Here is a 19192-nt window from a genome sequence, read left to right as displayed (position 1 = left end):
GAAGTTCAGCAATAAAGACGGACAGACGGTCTGAATTAAGCATATCTAGTAAAATATATTCCAACGACCTATTTTTTAGGTTACCCGTTACATAGCACATAAGCTTTCCGATTTATATTTTTACGATTATTTTAAATGTAGCCATTTTTTTGGAAAATATTTATATTAAAAGAATCTTGCCATTTTTATGTGATGACTTCAGGCACTTTATTTCAGGTAAGTATAATTTTTTTCATGTATTTGTATACGTAGGTACTACCATAACGTTAAAATAAAATTTATAATTATAACATCTCTGAAAATAAAATTCTCAACTGAATTAATTTAAAACATAAAAACACAAATGTTAGGTTTCATCATGGAGATTTGTTAAGTGACATCTTATTAGAAACTACGTTTTTTCTCTATCATTTTAGTCTCCCACTCCCACTCCCATTCCGTACGTACTTCTTATATTATTTTAAAGAGTATACCTAATACAAAGGTTATTTTACATCTTAATACCTGAAATAGGTAAATTAATATGAATGTTATTATTTAAATAAGAGATTTGACAGATTTATGAATTTATGGAAGAAAATAAAATGCATTTTAAACTAATAATTTATTTCCTTATTCCATACATTTTAATCGATGTCGAGTTTCTTAAAGCTACCCTGTAAACCAAAAATTTCTTCAATAGATGCCTTTTTGCCCTGTCTTAGTGCTTCATTCACTCGTCTTTGACTCTCGTTTTTGAAGAAGTCCAAATTATCTTCTATGCGTCGTATTTGTTCCTCTGTAAAATGGATGATTTTCTTGAATACATTTTATGATATAACTTTAAAATGAATAATCCAAATTTGCTCTATATAAAAGTAATAATAACACAAGATAGAGACACATATTCGATAGCCAATATTATTTATAGAAAGATACTGGGCGTTGAGTCGTTTGAATTTTTTTTGTCGTCACAAAGGCATAGTATACTACCATAGGCTTTTATAATTATCCAGGTGACTAAAATGTAGCCTTTCCTAAAAATGGGCTCTATGAGTAACAAATATTTTTAGAGCTGCTTAAAAATATGAGGATAAATTTATAATTAAAAAATAGTTGCATTCTTGTATGCATGGTAAAAACTGTTCTATCGACCGTTATTTTCCTTGACAATAACTTTTCTATTCAGGGGTTTATCAGGCGATTAATTTAACTAAAAACTTTTCCTGTTCTTATATTATTTAGATCAAATTATTAACACTCTATTAAGAGACATACTGCGTATCCATATAAGTTTAGTAATTAATATGAGTAAATGAAAAATGTAGTTAGGGTTGAGCAATAGGTATTTGAAATACTTGAATATTGGTACACGTAATTGGTACTTGTTTATCATTTACTTCCCAAAAATGTAAAATGTGAATGGCAGCGAGTTATTCTGATGAGGTTTTCAAATACTTGTGGTTTTAATAAATACATAGAGCACTTAATAAGAGACGCATTCTGCAGAATGTTGCGTACTTGATTACCTATCGTAAATTTGTTTTCGTTGATTCGTGAAGGGGTTATTTTTCCTAGCTTTTATAGAATTGTTAAAAATAGCCCGTTTTACAAAACCCTGATTTAATAATGTAAAGATATAAGTCTACATTTTAAGTGAAGATTATTAGTGTTACTAAATTGAAAAATAGATCATCTTCAATTTTGAATTTACAACTCTAATACATAATATCCAACACTACAAGATTTGAATAACCGATAGATACTTGTTCAGATAAGTACACGGTATTTAATATAATGTAACTATGATTACTTGTCTATATATTGTTTACTGAAGCAATGATTTCTTGTTTATTTTCACTTCAGTGGCTATGACTGTAATATTAGACTGAACACGTCATGTTTACGCTCATATGGATATTGCATCATAAAGTATTAGGTATGTATTGTAATTTTCAAGTTAGAATGGGTAGTATGGTACTACTTCGGCAATACGACATTAGGTACATGTCAAAATTTGGCATTAGGTACATGGCCTAGGAATATGATTTCACGCAATCGATAGGGTAATTTTTTTATTACTATGTATATGGTACCATAACTGATTTACTGAAGGAAGAACTAATTTCCCTTTTCTTTAGGGGGTAAGTACATAATCTTACCAGACTACAGTGTACTCTTCATTCGATCAGATATTTTACAACATTAAATAAATTAAATTTGTTTTTAATATGCAGTTAGCCGTTATGTTTTAAGCCCTCGTTAATATTTGGACTGAACCGAGTTTAAATTTTTAATTTACATCTAAATAATATTGGTTAACGTAGTAACTATTACCTTTAAGAGTATTCCGACTCTTATACTCCCCTCCATCGTCTTTAGGCAGACTGCTTTTCTCCACAAATTTTTCCAAAGTGTTCGTATCCCGTTGGTGAATCCTGATGATGTCCAGGAGTGCCTTCTTCATGAACGGCTTCAAGAGCATCATCAGCTTATCCATGAAGAACGGTGCGTTCAGAAAATGCACCTCTTTTAATTTTACCAGCATGCATTCCTGGAAGAATAATATAAAGAATTATACATAATTTCATGTGACGACCAAGGTGCCCTCTATAAATTTGTGTACAAAGTATTGGACTGTAAGATCATGAAATGAAAATGAATTCATCAGAATATAATACATAATATTTATTACCGACATTAACCGCTATGTTTTATTATTTTTGAATTCAGAAAAGAATAGGAATCAGTATTTTATATACGTCTTCGATTTTTTTTAGAAGTTCTTTATTGCAAAATGGACCACAAACAATCATATTATTTTCCACCAATAAGGTAAAAGATAATCATGAGACAATTAAGTATTATCGAAGGTTAAAATTGTATTATAATTAAAGACACGCACGTCGTTACCTATTATAACTGTTATTTTGTAAGTATGTATATTGATTTTAAAGAAACATTTGTTACAGAAAAAAAAATACTCTACCTGTAAGAAATACAGCGTCTGGCGTACAGTCATAACATCTAACTTCCCCAAATGACTTATGGTTGTTTGGTCCATGTCTATAATGAGGACGAATCTGTAATTAATCATTTTACAAATATTAAATTATAAAAAAATATACTAAAAAATTACGTACAGCAACTAAACTTTTTGTAAACAGCAAAACACAAGAAATAAGTGAAAGAAGTTTCCCTTTTTTATGTAGCAAATAATTACTTAAAATACTGGTAGTTGTATATGTAGTATATTATTATTAGTCTGTGCTGGTAGTAAGCTAAAAATGTGAGGATATTCTTAAGTAGGTTAAAAGCTAATTAGTACCTAAAAATCTAAAAAATAATCAGAACATTTTAACGTCAAAGACACAAAATAATAATGAAACAATTTTTAGAAGTATTTTATATGAATTTATTTAATTAGTTCCCTTAGTAATTAAACTGGTAATTTATTTAACATTGTATTTAAACCATGAACAATTAAGGTTCTAATAAAATAATGGCTCGTTTATCTAAAAAAAAACATTCTTTTATTTTATTCAGTTCCTAAAAACTAATTATAGTTTATATTTAGTATTACAACCTAAAGATTATAAAAATAACTGAAAAACCTTCGTGATACAAATAATATAATAATATAAGTCCATTTATGACAAGATTTAAATAATCTATACTAATTTTATAAAGCTGAAGAGTTTATTTGTTTGTTTGTTTGAACGCGCTAATCTCGGGAATTACTGGTCCCATTTGAAAAATCTTTCGGTGTTACCGACCGCGACATCAGGAGCGGAGCACTGCGGGTAAAACCGCGGAGCACAGCTAGTAGTTATAATCGTTATATTTGTATACGTAGTATATTATTATTAGTCTGTGGTTATATGTATTTTATTCTCAAATCTTATAATCTAAGAGTAGGAATCAGATTTTCTAGAATAAGGATATTTTATAATAAGGTAAGCATAATACAAAATAATGGAAAAGAATAATAGCACTTTTTATATCCTTCTATTGTTATATCGAACTAACTACAATGTACTTAAGTTTTGTCACAGTTCATTCTTATAGGTATATAACTAGCTGTAGCCCGCGGCTTTACCCGCATTAAAGCACTTACGTATTAATTGCTTATTGATTATAATAAATGTATTATATGTATAACAGGGGTTCCCAATCTATTTCAGCTCGCGGCGCAGCTTTATGTTAAGTTTTTTTAAGCTATTGCATAGCTTCTATCGCGGGCCTTGAGCGCGGGGACCGAATCCAGAAATTCCGTAACGAAAAAACCTCACGCTCCCCACTCCGACGGGCACGGTGGAGGTGTGGCTTGAAGGCATGCTATGCAATAGCTTTACCGCGGCAGTCCCCGAATGCCAGTCGTCTTTTTTTGTCAAACAGTCGATATAGATACCTACAATACAATCCTATAGTCGTAGCAAATTTAAAATCTTGTATGTCATTTTACGACGCTATGTTTCTTACCGATTCGAGCGCTCAAAAAAGGTACTGGAAAAGGACTCACGGCGCCCCTTACACTTTCTACGGCGCACTAGGGCGCCGCGGCGCACATTTTTGGGAACCCCTGATCTATAAGGTTATCGTTGCCTGGAAGATATCGCTTATAGCAATAAGGCCTGCTATTTGCATCTTATTATGTAACTTTGTGTTTAATATTATTTTGTTGTTTTTTGTTATGTGTGTGCAATGAAGTGTTTATTATAATAATTATGAACGATACTAATAATATAAAGCTGAAGAGTTTATTTGTTTATTAGAACGCGTTAATCTCAGGAACTAATAGATCGATTTTAAATGTTCTTTTTACTGACTGCATAGGCTATATATAGGTAATATAATCTTAATATATATAAATCTCGTGTCACAATGCTTGTCCTCAATGGACTCCTAAACCACTTAACCGATTATAATAAAATTCGCACACCATGTGCAGTTCGATCCAACTTGAGAGATAGGATAGTTTAAACATGTAGGTACCACGGGCGAAGCCGAGGCGGACCGCTAGTATTATTATATGTCGGGGCGGGTGGGTTAGTACCTACGCTGATAAAGCTGAATATAATTAATACAATAAAAATTAATAATAATTTTATCCTTACCCAGGCCAAGTCCCCTCTTCATACTGGCACAGATCGAACATCATCATGAACAACTTGACCACATCACTGAATATGAAGCTTCGATGGTCAGGGCTCAAGAGACGGCCGTATATGATCTTGTAGCCGTGGACAGAAGGTGTCGGAAGCGGAGCTATTAACCTTGAAGAAAACAAGTCAATAACTGCGTTAAAAACAACCGACTTCAAACTTGCACTTGCAACATTTACAAATACAGACAAAAATGCTCATAAAATAAAAACTACTGGGCCTATCCGAATAAAATTTTTATGGGACCAATTCGACACCATCCCGCATCGAACAAAAAAAGAATCACGTAAATCGGTTCAGAAACCACGGAGTAATCGGTGTACATACATAAAAAAAAAAAATAAATAAAAAAAAACATACCGGCCGAATTGATAACCTCCTCCTTTTTTTTGAAGTCGGTTAAAAATTAACTATTCAAATCTATACTAATATTACAAAACTGAAGAGTTTGTTTGTTTGCCCGCGCTAATCTCAGAAACTACTGGTCCGATTTGAAAAATTCTTTCAGTGTTAAATAGCCCATTTATCGAGGAAGGCTATGTAATATCATCGTGCGATGACCAACAGGAGCAGGAGGTGAAACGCAGGGCGCGCCGCGCGGAGCGCAGCTAGGTATACATATTATATAGTACCTACCCTATGTTGGTTATTGAAATAATAAAAATTCAAATGGTGAGATCCGCTTTTTATTGCAACATACCTATTACCTATCCAACCGACCCCGTTTCATATGTTTTTGGTATATCAATTGTTAAGCTTATATTTTTGTCAGTTATATTGCCAAAAATGTATGAAAATGAATACAAACATCATAAACGCTATCAGAGGCTTTATCAGCCAGTCGTAAAACTCGAAAGATACTTAGTTATAGTAGATAAGATGATTGGCGGCACTTACAATATAACACAAAGCCTTAACAATAAGGAGAAATAAAGCTAAAAAAGTTTTCCTTTAATTACCTACTGTCGTCAATAAATAGAAGCTGATACAATAGTGAGATAATCCATCCTAATGATTGGATTATCGCGTGTATGTAATAGTATCCCTATTAGTAATAATTAAATAATTCTTTCGCAATTCAAATTATCGTGTGAGAGTCAGCTATATATATATATAAGTAGCTTTCCGCCCGCGGCTTCGCCCGTATAGTCAATGAAAAACCCGAGTGGTTGGGGCTTGAAGAAGAGACAGACCGACAGATAAACAGAGTTACTTTGCATTTATAATGATAGAAGATTTAATTATTATTCATATATCTTAAGTGTATAGAAACTTATTATTTGCAAATTAACTTGGAGGAAGTTTACTTAACTTTTATGTTAAGGAGAACATGTTATGATTTATATTAAGATTTTGCCTGTAGGTTCGTCTTCAGAGAAACGGCACAACAATGACAATAAGCAAAAGGCAAGATGTTTATATGCTAGATGTATTGATACATACATAATATGTAAAAAACATATCTTTACTAATATTAAAAAGTACCTATTTAAAAAATTTCAGGGTTTATTACTAATCTCTTACTTCTGTAGATGAAAAACTAATGAACCATTTTTCTTCTATGAACATATGCATTTATACTTTTTAATAACCTATAAACGCTTTCATATGAATCTGTAGGTTACCTACCTATTGTTTGCATAATAATATAAATGATAATATCTAAACACAATGGGCATTTTACACGTGTAATATTTATTTAAATAACTCTCCAAGATTAAATATAATGTCCAATTCTAGTCCAATTATATCTAGGCCATTTAAAAATTATTTAATTATACAAGGACAGCACGCTGCACGTGTATTTTAAATTGTCGTATAAATCCAAAGAATATTTACAAAAAAAATATTATAACCTTTTGTTCAGTTTTCACGCAAAGTAAAGCTATTTCTAGATAAAGACTATTTAATTATTACAATACGAGATCTATGTTGATCAAACCATTGGTACGGTTAATAGCATAAAAGTCAAAAACTTTCATCCCCTATAAGCATATAGCTGTGAAAATTAAACACAAACTCTGATATATATATGTTACGGCTAAAGGTAGGTGAGAACATAAACTTAAGATTAGCCGGCTAAACTTAGGTTTATTTTCGACGAGGTGTTAATGTTAGTTTGTTCTATCTTTAGCCGGCTAAACTTAAGTGTAACCGCAGGCCCGTGGCTAAAAATGTCGGGGTGGGTAGATTTGGTTACTATAATACATGTAAGGAACAGGGCGAGTGTTTTCTGGCACTTCGCCGGCTGCTGCCGCAGCACGCTCGCTGCGCTCGCTCGGCTCGTGCGGGTCTTAAGAGTTCTAACCTAACCTAACCTAGCCACCAGCTTTCTGCCCTGAGTCGGGGTGGGTAGATTTGGTTACTATAATACATGTAAGGAACAGGGCGAGTGTTTTCTGGCACTGTGCGGGCCCCTCAAGCCCTCCACCGGCCCGGCGCTAACCAAATCTACCCACCCCGACATTTTTAGCCACGGGCCTGCGGTTACACTTAAGTTTAGCCGGCTAAAGATAGAACAAACTAACATTAACACCTCGTCGAAAATAAACCTAAGTTTAGCCGGCTAATCTTAAGTTTATGTTCTCACCTACCTTTAGCCGTGACATATATATCATACCTACTATGGATAACGTCGTCACAACGTCCTGTCCTAAAGATTCATCATCTCCTTTAAGCACGTAAAACAAACACCATAGTATAACTTACACAGTATCCAAAGTCATTTGAAGCCGTTGGTCCAGCACACGATTTTGGAAGAGGCCATGGAAGAGATTCCGTAAGGTGAGATGGAGGTCTAACACCTGCTTTGACACTTCGGCACTCCGCTCGCAGCAGTGGTATGTTAGGAGCAGGTCAAGATCTGGAAGTAATTGAAACTTTAACATTGGTTGCTATAGACGACCAATACAAGTGTTAGGAATAGGTGATATAATCTATACTAATATTATAAAGCTGAAGAGTTTGTATGTTTGAACGCGCTAATCTCAGTAACTACTGGTCCGATTTGAAAAATTCTTTCGGTGTTAGATAGCCCATGTACCGAGGAAGGCTATAGGCTATACATCATCACGCTAAGACCAACAGGAGTGGAGCACTGCGGGTAAAACCGCAGGGCAAAGCTAGTAAAAGGATTCTATTATATCAGCTAGGGTGGATGAAATGAAAAGATTGAAGGAATACCTATGTACAAATTGTAATGTTTATGTATATGACGTGATCATTGTGATAGTTTTGACCATCGACATAAAGTCATACATATTATATCCTAAAGCATCCATCCTGTTACAAATGACCCACTAAATTTCGGGTCATTTGTAACAGGATGACGGTTCTACAGGGGTCTTAGTACGCAATGACAAAAAGAAAAATGATGGTCAGAACGCTGATACCGGATACCTTAAGATACTGTGATATAAAATATTACAGTATCTTGAGATAAAATATTATAGTATCTTCACCGTGTGTGACGCACTTAATGCAGGCCATTCACATTCGCACGAAGACGTAAATCCACAAAATATGTAGGACGACATTTGCAGACATTAATTGCATAGTTTTCGTTGTATGTGTACGAATATTTGCATGCAGGTTCGTATGTACACAGCCCAGTTAACAAAATATTATGTTATAGAGATACTGTTAGTTTTATATTATGCGACTTCTGATGATATAGCTTATAGATGGTAGGATTCTTTTTTAAAGTTGCAGGAATACCACTTTCCATCCGCCATGATGTATTAAGTCTATAGATGAAAGTAGATATGTTTATAAATGATACAATAAAATTCTATTCGTTTTTTCTACGCTGTATACATCATGACTGAATGTTGATTATTACTAGAGAAGCGACAAATTTCGTGTCGTGTGACAAGCGTGTTAAAAATATAATCAAAATTGGAGGATATGATGAGGCAGAGAGTTTTCTAAAACTCTATCTCTTTAAGTTGGTACCAATTATGTTTTAGAGCCTACTTCTAACTACAAAAGCGGACAAACAGAATTACGTACATATTTACACAAAATTGGATAATGTTTGTGTCACAGTATCAATACACAGTGTATGCATTGACATCAATGTTTACATTGTCATGGTTACCTCGAGTGAGGCGTTGCAATACAAATAGTACCTAGCCTTGATGTTTCGATTAAATTGTATTGCAGTGTAAACTTTATTTAGATTTTTTATTGATTCTAAGTGGGGTGGAAAATAACTGAACTACACTCAAACATAGAAGAAGAAGTAATATGGAAAATAATAATAATTACGATTTACATTGGCAACTAAGATCTAATACATAGTAGGTACTTTGTAAAAGGATAAATTTCCACCGAGCGGCCCGATCGGGCCACGACACAATAGATTTTCTATTGTGTCTGTGATTCCGGGGGCTGAGGGATTGAAGTAATGATTTTTAAATAAGGATGTGTATTTGCTACATAATATGTTTAAATCTATTAGTTACTTTCAAGGCTGAGGTGAAACTAAAATATTATGGATTAAAGTTTTTAATTAGTAAGATCGTCTTGTCGTCTACTCTACAATTTAACATTGTTTCTTTTAATTACATTTTACAGCATTATTTTTTGAGGATAAGTTATCAATCATATCTTATAGCCAGCACAGAAGACCCTATCACATAAAGTGATCTTTCTAGATTATTTCTAGCGTAAAGTATAAACAAAAAAAAAAAAAAGAAAACTGTTCGATAATTTGTGGATAATTTATTCTTATTTTGACATAAACCTCCTTTATAGACCGGGAGATACTGACACAAAATTTCGAGTCATTTGTAACAGGATGGCGGTTCTACAGGGGTCTTAGTACGCAATGACAAAAAGAAAAATGATGGTGTGAACGCTGGTACCGGTGGGTTAGTCGCGTGGGCGTTAGTCGAACTCGTCGGAAAAATAGCGAAAGTCAAACGATTTGTAACACAAAAATTTTAGAATTAACCGATAGCCCATAAAAAAGAAGTAGGCGGTAGTGTCATGCCATACTTTTCCGGTATGACTTACAGCCCGCCATACCGACGCGAATGTGTTGATTTAAAAAAAACAATTATTCAACCATTTGTACCAAGCTAACTTTTGCACAGGTAACCATCGTCGTGCAGCCATTTACGAAAATCGCCATGCCATACTTTTCGGACGATTCCAAATGGTCGCCATACCGCCGAAAATCTGTAAAAATTTTTTATTTCGCCTATCTTTTTGTACCAGTATTGCATTTGGCTTTTTGGAGAGTATTTGATAAAATGTGACCATTATTATATTTGCCATACTTCTAGTAGGGGGAAAAAGTGCTGTCATACTTGAAAAATAAATTTATTATTAATTTATATAAGTGAAGATTTCCAACACCTAGATCTTTGAAATTTTGTATTTATATTCGTTGATCCTCAAACTTACAGGAAAAATAAGTGCCATACTGTTACAAATCGTTTGACTTTCGCTATTTTCCGACGAGTTCGATTAACGCCCACGCGACTAAGCCGCCGGTACCAGCGTTCACACCATCATTTTTCTTTTTGTCATTACGTACTAAGAACCCTGTAGAACCGCCATCCTGTTACAAATGACTCGAAATTTTGTGTCAGTATCTCCCGGTCTATTAGATCGGATAATTAAACGAAAAAACAGTTCAATCAGTAAAAATACTTTCGGCATTTTAAAGTCAATGAAGCTTCTAATCATCATTAAATTTTACACAGCATCAAGGGACCGTAGAATTGAGTATTCGATATGAATTTCAGCTTGATATCTCCACGCGTTCCCGAGAAAATGAGTGTTGTGAAACAGACAGACATACAGCCAGACAACAAAATGATCCTATAAGGGTTCCGTTTTTTCCTGTTGAGGTTCGAAACTCTACAAAGAAAAAACAAAATGATTATTTGCATTTTGTATTCCATTCAGTCCTATATCATCATCAATACATATAATAAAATTCTAGAAAAGTGGTGTCTGTACAATGAAAATATGTAAAAAAAAATTAGCAGGGGTTATTACTAAATCGATCCCAAACCCAAAACTGTTGTCTGTTTGTCTGTTTGTCGGTTTGTCTGTTTGTCTGTTTGTCTGTATGTTTGAACACGCTAATCTCAGAAACGGCTTATCCGATTTAGATGCAGTTTTCACTAATATATTTTGGTAAGCTTCATTTAACATTTAGTGTTTATTTCATGTCAATCGGTTCATAAATAAAAAAGTTATGACCATTTAAGTAATCACAGCGAACATTTGCTAAGGCATTCTATACATGAATTACTTTATTACGTAAATTATACGCTAAAGTAATTCCTTGACATGTCCAGATGATCATATCGAAAGTCCCCAAGCGTGGGGGGGGGGGTGGTTATGCTGGGGGGTAGTAGGGGGGGTCAAAGGACCTTTATTTAGATTTTTGCTCATAAGTCTAAAACCTGCACAAATAGCATTATGGTTACTTCTAGGTAAATTTTCTATATAAAAGGTCTTTTTAAATTATGTCGTAGGTATTATATTTTTAACCCCCGACGCAAAAAGAGGGGTGTTATGACCGCTATGTGTGTATTGCGTGTCTGTCTGTGCCACCGTAGCTCGCTAACGGGTAATACGAATTAGATGCGTTTTTTTGTTACATTAGTTGTTTATTATATTAACTATATAGGGGTGAAAAAAACGCATGTTAGTTGTTAATGTAGGTTATACCCACTACCCAAGTGATATATCAAATGAAAATAGACGACATGTCAGAAACAATTAGTCAAATTTTATCAAAATCGGTTCATCCATTTATTTGATATAGGGGTAAAAGTGGGAATAAATAAATGAATTTTATCAAATATACTCAAGTGACGTATCTAATGAAAGACATGACGTGTAAAGTACAATAAGACATATTTTATCAAAATTGGTTCATCCATTTATTGGATAAAAGTGGCAATAAAAGTTGTCAAATATACCTAAGTGGCATATCAAATGAAAGGGCATGACCTGACGTGAGAAGTATAATGAGGCATAGGTATTTAATCAAAATCGGTTCATCCATTTATTATATAGAGGGGTAAAAGTGGGAATGAAAAAAACGAATGTTGTCTGTTATACCCAAGTGATATATCAAATGAAAAAAGACGACCTGTCAGAAACAACAAGTCAAATTATATCAAAATTGGTTCATCAATTTATTTGATATAGGGGTTAAAGTGGGAATAAATAAATAAATTTTATCAAATATACTCAAGTGACGTATCTAATGAAAGACATGACGTGTAAAGTACAATAAGACATAATATTTTATCAAAATTGGTTCATCCATTTATTGGATATAATATGTAGGTATAAAAGTGGGAATAAAAGTTGTCGAATATACCCAAGTGGCATATCAAATGAAAGGGCATGACCTGACGTGAGAAGTATAATGAGGCATATTTAATCAAAATCGGTTCATCCAATAATTATATGTAGGGCAAAAGTGGGAATGAGAAAAACGAATGCTGTCTGCTATACCCAAGTGATATATCAAATGAAAAAAGACGACCTGTCAGAAACAATTAAGTAGTCCAATGTTATCAAAATCGGTTCATCCATTTATTTGATATAGGGGTAAAAGTGGGAATAAATAAATAAATTTTATCAAATATACTCAAGTGACTTATCTAATGAAAGACATGACGTGTAAAGTACAATAAGACATATTTTATCAAAATTGGTTCATCCATTTATTGGATATAGGTATAAAAGTGGGAATAAAAGTTGTCAAATAATATACCCAAGTGGCATATCAAATGAAAGGGCATGACCTGACGTGAGAAGTATGATGAGGCATATTTAATCAAAATCGGTTCATCCATTTATTGATTTATAGCGGTAAAAGTGGGAATGAATAATCGAATGTGGTCAAATAATATAATCAAGCGGCATATCAAATGACATGTGAATTACAATTAGTCATGTTTTATCAAAATTGGTTAATCTGTTTATTACATATAGGGCACCTTAGGGGTGATAGTGGGGATAAATAATCCAAATGGAGTACCAAACGAAAGGATATGACATGTACATAATATATAGGTATGATTAGACATGGTTTAGATCAAAATCGGTTCTGCCATTTACTAGGGGTGAAAGGGAAAAGTTGAAAGTCTGTGAAAGTAGAAGGAATATGGGAGCGGGAGAATAACCACATCCTGGAAATTTTGAACTCTTCTGTACCTAAGTTTTATAGCTCAGTTTAGTAATAAATTTTACTAACAGTTCTTTTGTGTTATTATTTATTTTATTTCTTAACTTTATAATAATGTGTAAGTACTTATAATTTAGTTGTATATGATAGTACGTGTTTCAAGACGTGTTTACTCAATAATTGTGTGTTAAGTAGTAACTACTATGCTGTCACTATTCCACGCGGACGAAGTCGCGGGCACAGCTAGTTACAGAAATATACTTTGTCTAATGATATAATTTAAATAATAACTAGCTTTGAAGTACCGCTTTGAATATTTATGTGGTTATTACCTATTTTCTCGTTCGTCACAGGTCAAAGCATGAAGAACCTGAGGACGATCTAATCATATAGTTTATATAATAATTTTAAATACTTACTTACTTACTACTTACTAGAGTGGCGCAGGGACCCAAAGTGAGTCTTGGCCTCCGACAATAAGAGCCTCCATTTGACTCTATCCTGCGCCATCTCTTGCCAGTTAATTTTAAATACAATGGTACGTAATATTTTTATGTGAATAATATAATTTTTTCAAGGATCTTTAAATATGTATTAATTAAGATGGTTTAATGTCTTTGTAGGCTTTATTTTTTTTATTAAAAATCTTATCACAATCAGCCTATTTAGCGATTATGTGAAGTTAAATAAAGCTTATCTAAATTTTTTGTCAGTTCTTATACTCCAGAATGATATAATCTTAATTATTTATTCATTTTTCTGAAGTTTAATGGAATTTTAATTCAAATAGTTATGCTTTTGTTAAACGTGTTTTAGTTAAAAACATCGAAGCGAATTAACCAAATAAGTAATAATAACTATTTTTAAAGTGAAACTTCTTGAGAGTAAAATTTCAAGGTCGCGTCATGTCAATACCGTCACGTCATGGAGTAAGGCGCCGATTTTGGTATCTATGAATCTTGCCAAATAAGTTTCACTTCTGACGCGTGTGCTTTGCACACACGCTCTTTGTTATACTAAGATAGAAAAACCCTGGAACTTAAATAGATGGGAGATCAACATTAGATGCGTACGTTTGGATGATGATGATTATGATTTTTCGATGATGATGAATAAGAATGATATTTACCCGAAATATGTTCATTTGGTAGATGAGGTTGTGTCTTCATCCATTCCCGTAGTTTTCTAATATCCTCTGGAGATATATCCGGGTTCTTCTTGTATTCCTCCTCCATAGAGATTTGTTTTACTTTCGGCATTCTGGAAAGACGAAAAATAGATTTACAGAAATGCATGAATGTTTTAATCAAAAAATTAAATATGGTATTATGGTTATTTATTTATAACTTCGTTTAAATATAGCATTGAAAATAATTTCTATTAAAAGAGTTCTTCTCGAGTTACTGACTAAATAGTAGATTACATTATAATATACTTACTAGCTTTCCACCCGCGGCTTCGCCCGCGTTTTCAAAGAAAAACCCGCATAGTTCCCGTTCCCGTGGGATTTCCGGGATAAAACCTATCCTATGTGTTAATCCAAGTTACCCTCTATATTTGTGCTAAATTTCATTGTTCAGTAGTAGGTATTTGCGTGAAAGAGTAACAAACATACATACCTACACATACCTACTAGTTCATAACGTGATCTACCGAGACTTGAGGCATTATGACAACCTCCGTTTTCTTGGTTTGTATGTAATATTGCAAGCTTATTTAGCACAAGGCTGTATGGAAAAAGAAATAGCTAAGTTTAATACAGCCTTACTTTGAATATTGTAAAACGACATACGATTTAGTATTCTTTGACAGTAGGTACCAAGACATTGCATGTATTTTTTTTCAGATCGAACGTGAACTCTCCAAGATAAACACCCAAAAACGGGGTACTTAACCTCATAACATTCATAACTTAGGTACGTTTTGACAACTAAAGAAAAAATGATGTATAGTACGGTATGATAGTACGTAACCTGAGTTTCATTACTTTGCTTTTTTAATAATTATAATCCCAATTTTTATTAATTATTAGCCAAGGAATTTTATGCTTTGGAGCCTGATAAAAATACTTATACAATACATGATAATATATTCCAGCAGTAGTGATCGAACCTACGTCCTCTGGTACATTGGTCAGGACATATTCTTACCACTGAGTCACATTTTGATGCCACAGTTTTTTATACATTTAGGTAATATTTGCACATTTAGATTTTGTCATCTTTATCCCTGCAATATGTCTATTCTCTATTTAATTCCTTAAAATTTATTTTTATATTTCAAACAGTAACTCCATAATTTCCTTTGTAGAGTGGATTTGGAAATTATAGAGTTAAGGTACTGTTACTTTTATGCTGCAGACAGACAGGATAACTTTGTATTTATTATGTAGAGTACACTAAATTGTTGCAGACTATAGCTGCTCCTCGCGGTTTCACCCCCGTGGCTCCGCTCCTGTTGGTCTTAGCGAAATGATTAGCTTATAACCTTCCTCGATAAATGGGCTATCTAACACCGAAATCATTTTTCAAATAGGACCAGAGTTCCTGAGATTAGCTCTTTCAAACAAACAAACAAACTCTTCAGCTTTATAATATAAGTATAGATGTATGTATTTAAATAATTACCTAGAATAAATTATAAATGTAATTGTTTTATTTTATTATAATAATAAAAATTATAATATAAATAACAGCCAAAGAGGAAAAAGACTGACACCATTGAACTATGTTTAATGCATCCTTCTGTACTTTTAATGGTGGGTTAATAGTTACCAATTAATTTAATAAGAGATAAATATCAGTTAGTTGAAACTGTTGCGCGGAAAATTGTGTTTTGTACTTTTTTTAATTGGTCGTTAAAGTGTTAGTGTTTTCTGTCACTTTTAGTATACAACAATCAGCCGTATCTTTAATTTAGGATAATAATATACGAGATAGTTAACTGCCCACGGTTTCATTAGCATAGACTTCAAGTTCACCCTTCAGCTAAGTAGTTACTAAGTATAGAAATTCGTTTCGTTCAATGCCTGCTAGAAATTATCATATTTGTCTTATTTTTTATGGTATAATAAATGATAAAGAAAGAGCATTTTATTCAATTGATATATTCTTTTCTTTTTACAAATTATTTCACTCTAACAAAAAAATTAATTTCTATGAACGAAACTCTGAAGAAGAAAGTAAGAAAGTAACTAGTTTATGGATATTATTCTGTTCTGTTTATGGTTACCTTTAATGATCTTTGACATGTTTATCACCTGAAGAAATAAATATCATAAATATATACAATTAAGATACAATTATGTACTTTTTTAAGTGTCTGATTCATTACGTAGAGGTACAGCCATTTAATATTTTGTTGGTTTCTGTTTTTAATCTTTCATTAATTTTCCTTATTTAAGGTCTAAGACCTTTACAAAGGCAATAAAGATCATCGAAACTCGTAGGTAATATATAACTAAATAATGCATTATGAATGGGGTTTTCTGATTCAGATCGAATAAGGAAGGAAATTGTGATATAATATTAAATTTTATATTGATACTAGCGGCCCGCCCCGGCTTCGCCCGTGGTACATATGAAAAATAGATGTTGGTCGATTCTCAGACTTACCCGATATGCACAGAAAATTTCATGAGAATCGGTCCACCCGTTTCGGAGGAGTATGCAGACTAACATTGTGACACGAGAATTTTATATATAAGATCTACTAATAGTGAAAATAATATAAGAGGATACAATTGGAGAAGGAAAATAATATGTTGTTCTTTTGATTGCCATAAAGTTATAATAATTCGGACTGAGATAGTACTTTGTTAAAAAATATTAGTATTCTTTAGGTAGGTACCTATCTTTTCTTTTGGATTTACACGGTAGTTGACTGCTTATTTACATATAAAACATATTATAATTATTTTAAAAATATTAAAATCATAATTACAATGTGTAGGTAGTTAAGTTCTACTTAATAAATTTACATTTTTAATTTTTTTTATTTGTTGATGGTATCTGAATATCTTTGACCGGGACATCTCATAAAAAACAAGGTCGAACGAAATATAATATGAACTTAGTGCAAATATTTATAATAATAACTCTTACAAGAATAATGTGGAAAAATCGTAAAAGATAAAAATATCCTCTGCATTTTGATTAACAACAATATTTTATTTGTGTGTTTCGATCATCTTAATTACCTAAAGGTCCTGTATATAAGGTAAATTCCAACATAAAACTTTTTAGTTTATTCACGCTCGTCTAGACTTTTTGTTTAGAAGTCTGAGGTCATAAACTCATAACCACTGCGCCACTGAGCAGTGGCTCATACAAAATTAAAAACATATTTTGATATTGTAATTTTGTTTGGAATCGATGTGGTTCATATTATTATATCTTTCACTAAGAATTATGCTCACATAAAACATATTAAATATAATCTTTGACTAAAAAATAATCATATTTTAAGGGCATATTTTGACAATCGATTTGTAATGAAATAATTAAATAAAATAGGTTTCGTCGTGAAAATTCTTTAGAATGTCATCAAACATGCATGAGAAAAGCCATGAACAGAAAGTAAGTTTCAGTACCTAATATAAAACTAAAGTTAATTTAAATAATTGAAATATTTTATTCGTGAAATAAGGTTTCTTTAATCAGCACTTTGAATCTACATATTATAAATTATTTATTAAACCATAATTATTAACGTTAGTTGGGAAAGCAGTCTAAGAAAACCGGTAAGAAACTCAAGTAGTTTTTCGTTTAACTAGAAATATACCTATTACATAATTGTATATCTATTACTTACTTAATATTATAAAGCTGAAGAGTTTGTTTGTTTGTTTGAACGCGCTAATCTCAAGAACTACTGGTCCAATTTGAAATTCTTTCGGTGTTGGATAGCCTATTTATAGAGGAAGGCTACCTATAGGCTGTACCTACTTATCATGGGGCTAAGATAAACAGAAGCAGAGCTACACGGGTGAAACCGCGGAGCGCAGCTAGTATTTTATAATTAATTTCTTATAGTAATAGTATTGTTTAAACAATACAATATCCTTTATTTAATACACACATACAGAAAAAATGGAGAAGCTTATTTTTTTTTTAATTAAAACCATTATATTATATTTATAAAATGTAAAATTTTAGTCAAATTATAATATTTTGCTCTACTTTACGAAGTGGTTTAAATATTCATAACTTTATTACATTATAAAAGAGGATTAATTAAACATATTTTTTTGTCAGTCTACAAAATCAACTTCCTTATGAAATAAAGCTACGTTTATAAATATTAATATCATTTTTTAAATTTTATTTTACAAAATATCACAATGTACTCATTAAAAAAATTATAAAATGTTCGTTAATATTATTAATAAATAATGAAAAATAAATAAAATCTTACTATAATTTATGATAATAAGAGAAAAGCAGTTACCTGCGCGATTGCACTTCAACTTCCAAATAAGTATCTCAATCGAAAGTCTCCTAACAAAATTTATCGAGATCACTTATAAAGAAACGTATTGTAAATCAATGTAAATGGCGCTTTATCTTATTCATACAATAATAAACGATATTAAATATATCGCAAATACACTTGCGCTTTCGTATATGGCCGCGGTAAGACTAAAGAAAATATCTTTTCAGACAACAAACGTTTTCCTTGGAACAGTCGGAGGTTGTTGGATCGCAAGAGGCGGGTAGAACGTTTGAGGCCCCGCTTTATGAGAGGCCCTTGAACATATTTGAATATTATATCAATTGGATTCGAATTCCAATAATATTTTCATTATATATACATATAAAAAGTAGGTACCTACATCCCTATATCTATTGATCAAGGCATCACACATGAACAGCTGCAGTGA

At 32.3% G+C, this 19192-nt stretch overlaps 1 protein-coding gene across 1 annotated transcript; it reads right to left on the bottom strand.

Annotated features, from left to right (window-relative positions):
* Positions 1-585: 585 nt before the first annotated feature.
* LOC149899311 (clavesin-1-like) lies at positions 586-18965 on the bottom strand. The gene is made up of 7 exons (XM_090114585.1): positions 18760-18965; positions 14441-14571; positions 7854-8007; positions 5097-5255; positions 2969-3062; positions 2317-2533; positions 586-778 (listed from the first exon to the last, which is right to left on the bottom strand). Exons 2-7 carry the CDS (start codon positions 14568-14570, stop codon positions 627-629), a joined length of 906 nt encoding a protein of 301 aa, XP_089970711.1. The 5' UTR covers position 14571; positions 18760-18965; the 3' UTR covers positions 586-626.
* Positions 18966-19192: the final 227 nt, after the last annotated feature.

Source organism: Colias eurytheme, chromosome 21 (genome assembly GCF_061535395.1).
Source record: "Colias eurytheme isolate Ceu_HAF_F1 chromosome 21, ilColEury1 Martin Lab GWU primary, whole genome shotgun sequence".
Classification (NCBI taxonomy): domain Eukaryota; kingdom Metazoa; phylum Arthropoda; class Insecta; order Lepidoptera; family Pieridae; genus Colias; species Colias eurytheme.
This window is presented reverse-complemented; position numbering and strand designations above follow the sequence as displayed.